Source organism: Leishmania braziliensis, chromosome 19 (genome assembly GCF_000002845.2).
Source record: "Leishmania braziliensis MHOM/BR/75/M2904 complete genome, chromosome 19".
Classification (NCBI taxonomy): Eukaryota; Euglenozoa; class Kinetoplastea; order Trypanosomatida; family Trypanosomatidae; genus Leishmania; species Leishmania braziliensis.
In genome coordinates, this window is record NC_009311.2 from 430,740 (window position 1) to 439,477 (window position 8,738).

The 8,738-nt window shown below is 57.4% G+C and overlaps 2 protein-coding genes across 2 annotated transcripts; both read left to right on the forward strand.

Moving 5' to 3' along the window:
* Window positions 1-2,463, forward strand: LBRM_19_1150 (putative kinesin; the record flags this gene model as incomplete). The annotated part of the gene is made up of 1 exon (XM_001564160.2): window positions 1-2,463. A coding segment is annotated over one exon (2,463 nt), but the record flags the coding sequence as incomplete, so codon positions are not given.
* A 5,473-nt stretch (window positions 2,464-7,936) lies between these two features.
* On the forward strand, window positions 7,937-8,737 carry LBRM_19_1160 (putative kinesin; the record flags this gene model as incomplete). The annotated part of the gene is made up of 1 exon (XM_001564161.2): window positions 7,937-8,737. A coding segment is annotated over one exon (801 nt), but the record flags the coding sequence as incomplete, so codon positions are not given.
* Between the last annotated feature and the right edge of the window lies 1 nt (window position 8,738).

An 8,738-nucleotide genomic window follows, 5' to 3' on the forward strand; every position in this document is an offset into this window, starting at 1 on the left:
AAGACGGGACTAGACCCGAACGAGCTGCAAGGCATCATCCCGCGCGCGTGCATGGACCTGTTTGACGGCCTCCGTGCGAAGCGCGCCAAGGACTCCGACTTCACGTACCGCGTGGAGGTGTCGTACTACGAGATCTACAACGAGAAGGTGTTCGACCTTATCCGGCCGCAGCGCAACACGGACCTGAGAATTCGTAACTCGCCCAACTCCGGCCCGTTCATCGAAGGGCTGACGTGGAAGATGGTGTCCAGGGAAGAGGACGTCGCCCGCGTGATTCGCAAGGGCATGCAGGAGCGCCACACGGCTGCGACGAAGTTCAACGACCGCAGCAGCCGCAGCCACGCCATCCTGACCTTCAACATTGTGCAGCTGTCGATGGACGACTCCGACAACGCGTTCCAGATGCGCAGCAAGCTGAACCTGGTGGACCTTGCGGGGTCTGAGCGCACCGGCGCCGCTGGAGCCGAGGGCGATGAGTTCCACGACGGGGTGAAGATCAACCAGTCGCTCACGGTGCTGGGCCGCGTGATTGACCGTCTGGCGGACCTGTCGCAGAACAAGGGGGGCGGCCTTAGCATTCCGTACCGCGACTCGAACCTGACGTGGGTGCTGAGCGACTCGATTGGCGGCAACAGCCAGACCTCGATGGTGGCCACCATCTCGCCGCACTCGATCAACTTCGACGAGATGCGCCAGACCATCATGTACGCATGCCGTGCGCAGCAGGTTCTCAACAAGGCGCGCCGCAACGTGGATCCAATGATCATGCAGCTTCGCGAGCTGCGCGCGCAGGTGGCGGACCTGGAGCTGCGGCTGAAGGAGGCGGGTGGCAGCAACTACACGAACGAGCACGTGCGCGGATTAGAAAAACGCATAAAGGACCTCGAGTGGCAGTGTGGTGAGCAGGAGCGCATCATCAGTCAGCTACGTGCGGAACTGGAGAGTGCCGGCATCGCTGATCCAACGCTGATCGGGAAGCCCTCGGCGCGCGGGGGAGCGGGTGCTGCAGGTGCGGAAGGCGGGTCTGCTGGTGCGGGCGAGGGGCAGGGCAGCGTGAGTGCCACGACCTACCGCCGTACCAACGAGCAGCTGCAGTCGGAGTTGACATCGGCGAACATGGAGATTGTGCGGCTGCAGAGACAGTTGCTGGAGTCTGAGAGGACGAAGTCCGGCAAGCTTGATGTAGACGCTGAAAGCACTATTGCGAAGCTCCAGGCCAAGTGCGACCTCTACCGCAGCACCTTTCATGACTGGGAGGTACATCTGAATCACTACAACGCATACCATTGGCGGTGGTCCACCGACTACCTCTTTGGCGCCTTCGAGGACAAAATGAACGTACTGATCCGTCAGTGCCAGAATTTGATGATGGACAAGGACGCCTATGTGATGGACACGCTGAGTCGCGGCGAGAGTGAGCAACTTCGTGAGACGGCTAAGATTCAGCGGCAGCACCTCGCCGAAATATCTGCGCTGACGGCGCAATACCGAGAAGCGATAGAGAAAGTGAAGAAGGAGTACGCAGAGAGAGAGGAAGAGCGGGCGAAACGGCAGAAGGGGGCGTCGAGCAACTCCGAGTCACGCATGCAAGCCACACGAGATACCTTCGAGCAGGAGAAGCGCCGCTGGGTGCAGGAGCGGGAGAACATGAAGCTTAGCTACGAAGAGAAGCTGGCGACTGTGCGTGCTGAGTACCAGGATGATCTGAAGCGGTTGCGGGAATCGCTGGCGTCGACGACCAGTGATCGCCAGCGCCAGGGTCTCTCTCTGCAGGAGCTGCAGGAGCGTCACGAAGCGGAAATGAAAAACATCGAGCAGGACATGGCGCGGGAGCGTAAGCGACACGAGGCGGAGCTGGCGATGCTAAAGAAGCAAATGAGCACCGAGCTGTCGCGCAAGGAGGAGCAGATCACCGCGCGTGATACGCAGGCACAAAGAACGGAAGAAGAAGCGGCGAAGCTGCGCCGCGACAACTTGAAGCTACAGACCGATATGCGAGCCAAGGAGCGACAGCTGAACACCGAGATCAAAGACCTCCTTCTGAAGCAGGAGAACATGATCGCTGTGCTGACCACCATTATAGGCAACTACGAAAAGAACCCAACGAACCTCAAGGAGGACATCGAGGCCCTGCGTGCCTTCGTTAGCGACAAGGACTACGCGGCCTTCCGTGCCAAAGCAAAGGAGATGGCATTCCGTGACCCGGCCAGCCGACGGCCGTCGGCGTCGATGCGGAACCCCGGCTCCGTCGACGAGCAGCTCAGCCGCGAAATGGATGGGATTCGTAGCGCCATCGAGCACATGCGCAAGACCCGTAGAGATCAGCAGGCGAACCTGCAGCAGGTGCAGCAGCACGTGTACGAGCAGCTCTCGCGCAGCCGTGGCTTCCAGCCTAGCGAAGAGGTGAACGAGAGGTTGCACGATGCTAACACGGCCACTCAAAATGGCAAGAAGCCTGTGTAGCGAAGAAGGGGCGCCGGACTGGGAAAGGGCGAGTGCGTGTCGGCGCTCGCGAGGCTGTCGCACAGGAGGAGCTTTTGGTATGTGCGTGTCGGGGTGCACGTGTCGCGATGTTGCCTACTTGCTCATCTGCTGTCTTCATTTTCTCGTTGCCTCTCCCGTTCCCATGTGGCTCTCCGACACCGCTCCCCTTCCAAGCCTCTCCGAGCTGATCTATTAGTAAAAGAAGTGCAGGGATGGAGAAGGATTCATTGCCCACACGCCCACCTCACGGCATTGCGTCCGCTTTTCCTTACCTTTTCGCCTCCTCCTTTTGCTCCCACTGCTGAGGTGCGACTGCCTCTTGCCCAGGAGCTTGTCCTCTGGGTGCACTTCTGCATTGCACGCCGCGCCGTGACCTCTGCCTCACTTTTTGGTACTCCTTTCGGTGTTGTTACGCCATCCTAGCCTTTCCCCATCATCGCTCTACCTGTACATGTATAAAGCCAGCATCGTCAGCTGCGTTGCCTGTGTGACGGTAGTCTCCTCTCTCGTCGTTGTTCACCGTCGTGCCATCCCTGTTTCCCCAAAAGTGCCCTTGTTGGGTATTGTGCCTCTCTAGAAGAAGGCGTCAGTGTGCAAAGAGGTGAAATGCGGGCTACCCGTTGCCTGCCAATTTTTTGTCTCTCTCTTCTTCAGCTGGTGGGTGTGCATGTTGGGTCGTCTCTCCTTCACCCCCCACCCCCTGTTTCAGAACTCTTTTTTCTCTTCCTTGTGCCCCCCTCCTTCTCCGACACGTACGTGCGTGCGCAGCCCGTTCTCATGGCAGCAGCAGCAGCGGCAGGAGATGTACGCAATGGGCAACAGTCATCCCGCATTGCCCGTGTCACTCCTCTCTTTTTTTTCTCTCTCCTTTCGTGCCCCCTCTCTCTCTCCTTCACTTTTGGTGCGCTGGCTGCGAGCATCTGGGGCAGCGGGGGGAATGTACGGGGACACGAGAGACCTGCTCGTGTTCGATTTGGCCTCTCGCCTCGTAGAGGTGAAGGGCTGCACAAAGGGCGGAGCTGGAGAAGCGTAGACGGCGAGGAGGAACCAACGGCGGAGAAGTGGGCGTGCGCGCATGGGAAAACGCCTGCGTAGGACTTTGCATAGAGCGACATCTCTCTTGTGTGGGACAAGAGAGATGTAATTGGCATAATTTTGCTTGCCTGCTTTGGCCTTTGTTCATCAGCGTGTACTCCGCTTGATGATGCCTGACCTCCCCGCCCCCCCCCCTCGCTATGTGTGTGGAAGAAGGGAAGGGGAAGCGGGGGGTTGGTGCGTGTGTGTGCTCTGGTCTCGGCTGTACTGCTATCCGACTTCTGTTTGGGTTGTTGGTGGCTTTGGCACAGGAAAAAAAAGCGCACCTGCAACGAACAGCCTCAGAAAAGGAGTAAAGCAAGCGTGAAACGGCACAAAAAAAAGGCCGAGAGGGCCCCTCTCGCGTGCTCGTTCACTCCCCCCCCCCCCCTCCCCTCCCCTCCCCTCTCCCCCTCGTCCTCCTCCTCTACTTTCAGGGGGCCACTAGCCCTTTGTTTGTTTTCTGGGTTTCCTCTTGTTCTGTTCGTTTCTGGTTGTTGATGTTTTTTTTTGGGGGGGGGGGGGGGGAATGTTCACTCTGAGTGCTCTTTTTGTCCGCATTTGATGTCGTGATGGGCTACTTGTTTCTCCTGGTCCTTACTCCCTCCTCTCTCCTTCTCCCACCACTATTTCCCCCCGTCAGTATGTCCCTGAGGTGGCTTACCTCATCCTCATCCTCGTCCCCTCCCCCCCTCCCGCTTCCCTGCATGTCTCTCTCTTCTTCCGACATACCGCCTAAACAACTAAAAGTGCCTTGTACGAATGCACCTGTATGTGCGTGTGTGTGTGCAGGTCGGTGGGTGTGGATGGGTTAGCCTCTACACATGTGCTGTTGTCCATCTTTTTTTCCTGTTTCTTCTTTGCTTGTTGCCTTCACTTACATCTTTGGTGCGCGTTTGCACCTCCTCTAGTGCTCCTGTCTCTCTCTCTCTCTCTTTCACAGCGCACATTACTTCGCTAGATTTCACCGTTCTTGCTTGTTTCATTTTTTTTTTTGCCACCCCCCCCCTTCCCTGTTGGCCATCACCCACGGCTTGATTTCCTCTCTGCTCTTGCAAGCGAAAGATGGGGCAGCGGTGGCTCGTCGGTGATGACCGTGTGTGGCGTGTCTCCTTTGTAGCTTCACAAATTCTCTTCAGTCTCCTCCTTTTCTTTTTTTTTTCGTGCGCATCACTCGGGCGAACGCAGAGGATCAGCGCACAGTTGCCTCTTGTTGGTCTGTTTGTCTTCCTCGTTACTCCCCGCTGTGCAATCCACCTGTGTCGTGGCGCATGCGGGCAGGCCATCCAGGCACGCCCTTCCCCTCCCCCCTCCTGGGTAGCATCGACGGCAACGGAAGCTGCAGACAGCGAGCCCCCCCACCACCACCACCACTCAAGGCTGCAACGTCGTGCTGATGCAGGCCCCGGGATCCAAAAGTGGGAGGACTATGCACACGCACTGCTCACCACCGCTGGCACGGTGCACCGCATCCACGCGTGTCATGGAAAGGTGAGAGGGGGAGAGCCAGGAGTGGTGGACGAGCGTGGCGCGAAGGCGTCCATACGAATCGGCCCCGCTTGCGTGTGCGCGCGAAGCATGCGGCACCTCTGCCATCCGACCGGGTGGGCCGATGCGCCGCAGATGCCGGCAGCAGGACGAGGGCGCCCCGAATCGCACCGTCGAGCCCTCCAGACTCCGAGGTATATAGTCGCCGCACCATGCGATGGGGTGCGGCGGCTTTGAAGCGACTGAGGGCGAGGCACGGCATAGAGGCAGGGTGCAGCGTCTCCAGGGGGGAGGCGGGACCCTGGCCTGAAGCTGGCCCGATCCGACGGCAGGACGGATTGTCCTAGACAACCCGAGGTTCAGCCGCAGTGCAACAGCGCGGCATCGATGGGCTGCGGTGGTGTGCGCGTCTCGGGTGTGACTGGCTCGTTGTGGGGTGGGGGGGGGGGGGGGGGCGGACACGCTGGACAGAGAAATCCGTTGTTTGCGACTCGACTCGCTCCCTCCTTCTCCTTTTCACCATCCTCTTGCCCGATGACAAGTGAGGCTCTGTCGTGCGTGTGCGTGTTCGGGTGGTTCGCGTGAGTGCATTTGGGGTACTGTGGCGCCTTTCTTTGACTGTTTTTCTTTTTTCATTTTTTTATCGTTGTTTGTGTCGTGTGCTTCGTGCCGGTGTCCGGATCTCTTCTTGGGTGGTTTTTTTTTTGCTCTTTGGTTCTGTGGTCTCTTTTCCATTGTTTGCTAGAGAAGAAGTACCCCCCCTCCCTACCCCTTCCTTCTGGTACTGTCCTCCGTTCTAAGGAACCTCGGAAACACTTCCGCTCCCCTCCCCTCAGCTAAAGAACAGCTCAAACATTTTTTTCTTTTGTAAAATCAGAGAGGTCTTGCGTTGCACAGACAACTGCTGTCAAACAACACACCACAGCAGTCGCCGTACATGTAGCTCAAGTGTGCGCTTGTATGTCGACGCCTGTGTGGATGTGTCCATTGCTGGATTGTTTCCTTTGCTCTTCCGCCCCTTCCTGTGTAAAATAATTTCAACAATATCGATCAAGCCAACACACACGGCTCTCGAAGGAAACGACCCGTCCCCCTACGCTACCCCCTCCTCTGTTGGTTGCGCCACAACACGCGCTGTCATCTCATGCTCGGTTGCAGTATGCGTTATAGTCCGGCAGCCTAAAACGAGCAAACAGAAAAAAAAGCTGATCAACGAGTAGACCTCAGAAAGCATCCGCACCTGGCCTCCTCATCGTCGCAGGCGATCAAGAGAATGCACTTCAACACTATACACATATGCGGAGCTTTTCGCCGTTTTGTTTTCTATAGCTACATTCACTCCCATTTGAGGATTTCGTGACCGCATTCTTGTTGTCGTGGTCCCAACTGCGCAAAGGTGTTTGTGGGTGTACCACCAGTCGCCCATTGCGCACCAAAGTATAGAGCACAAGTAGTTTCATGTAAGGTGAACACTTGCATCCGTATGACGTGCTTCTTAGCTTCTCCTACTACTCGGCCAAAGATCACTTCCCCCTCCCCCTGGAAGCAAACGCCTGATCTGTTCAATCCACACTTTTCCGATGTCTTAGCCACCTCTATCCTCCCCCTTTCCCCTCCTACTCGCCTTTCCCAACTACCATGACGCTGATATACACGCGCACACGTGTGCAGCAACCCAACGGCGGCCCTCAACAACAGAAAAAGATAAAGAAGAAAAACGATCAGCGTTGCATAAAATTTTTTAGAAGGCCTCTCACCCAAGGTAAACACAATAGAGGAGCTCCGTCATACGCATACACATACAGCCACACATCCATACACAGTTGATCAAACTGCTCTGCTTGCCGCTCTTTCTTTGTTTACTCTGAGTGTGTGTGCGTGTGCGCGTGTGTGCGTCCACACGTACTCAGCTGCTCTTTAGGTGTGTGTGTGTGTGTGTGTGTGTGTGTGTGTGTGTGTGTTTCCCCTATTGTCTCGTGGGTGTTTTCTTTCGCGTTAGAAAACTCATCGTTGCGACACGCAAGCCGTCGCAGTACCGGCGCCACCCCACATAAAGAGAAGCCCACCTCTGGGTGGGTATGTATGTTTGTTTGGGTGATTGTTTGCTAAAAGACTCTGTGAGAAGGGTGCGGGTGCTCGCGCTCTCTTGTTGTCTCCATTGCTGGCTTTTCTGTTTTTCGGCAGGTATACACGTCCTTATGCCGTTTTTTTTTTTCTGCTTTGCGTCTGTTTGTCTTCATTTTGTCTCCCGCGTGTCTGTGAGCGTCTCTCCCGTCATACACGCGGATATATCGTCTGTCTCATCAGACTTCGGCCTGTCGCGGTGGAAACGAATCACTCTCTCGGTGCCCCCCCCCCCTGTGGGTGTGTGCGTGTGTGGAGGGGTGTGTCGGCCACTCTTCTCTTTTTTTCTCACCCCTTTGTCAAGACCTCCCTGTTTGGCCCTTTGATTCGATTGGTGCCCGACGTTGTACACGGCGGCTTCCCTCCCCCACCCCCTCCCTCTCATTACCGCTGCTTCTCTGACCTCAAAGTGCGTGCCTTCTCTAGTGACGCTCTGTTTCTGCCAAGCGACCCACCCGTGTCCTCGAACAAACCCCTCTGCTCACAGTGTTTCTCTGCGCGTCGTCGTTGGTTTCTTTTGTTCTCCGACCTCACTGCTCTTTCAGCATAAAGGGGGTACGCACGTGTGTGGTCGCGTGTGCGCCTTCGGTAAATCTGGATTTGCTTCGACTTCCTCTTTTATCTAGAGGGCTGGGACTATCAGAGGTGCTACAATCAACAACCACGACAGACTCACACGCACAGCTGGCTGCAGTGCGCAGCGACATACAGGGCTTAGCCGCGCAGCACCTTCCCTCACTCCCACCGAAGGAAAGAAAGAAAGAATATGCTGGCGCCTCTCTCTGCTCGCAGCACCTCGCGGCGCGCCAGCTTCGCGGAGTCGTTGTCCGCTCGCCGCGCGAGCTCGTCTGCGCACAGCGCTCGCCCACACCTGACGTCGGTCCCTCGCAGTCAGCGGAGCGATTCGATTTGTGCCACGCCAACGCGCTACCGTAGCGAGGTGTCGGCCAGCGCCCGCCAACTGCGCAATGACGTCTACGAGTCTCCAGCGACCACCAAGGCAAACGCCATGAAGGTGTACATCCGCGTCCGCCCCTTCAGCGAGCGTGAAATTGCGCAGAAGGTGACGCCGCACAGCACTGTGCGCATCGACGCCGAGAACCCGTGCGTGATCACCATCCTCGAACCGGCGCGGGCTTTTCGCCCTCTGTCCACTCACATTTTCAACTGCTGCTTCTGGTCTGTCTTTGAAAACGCGAAAGACGGCGTCGAGGGGGATCAGTCCGACATACGCAACGGCGTGGACACGTTCCTCAACGGCGGCATGAACTCTGCTCGCCGCTCTCGCGCGCAGTCGATGATGAACCTCAGCAGTTTGCCGCAGTCCGCCCGCCGCGCCACGCGCTCCGGCTTGGGACTCGATATCGAAGGAATGGAGACCAGTGGCGAGACGCCGGCGTACGACGGCGCCGGCTCGGCACCAGTGATGGTCGACGCCAATGTCAGCCACCCTCCGTATGCGGGGCAGGATCAGGTGTACGCGCACGTCGGCAAGCCCATCGTGGGCAACACCCTCGACGGATACAATGGGTGCGTGTTCGCCTACGGGCAGACGGGCAGCGGGCAGA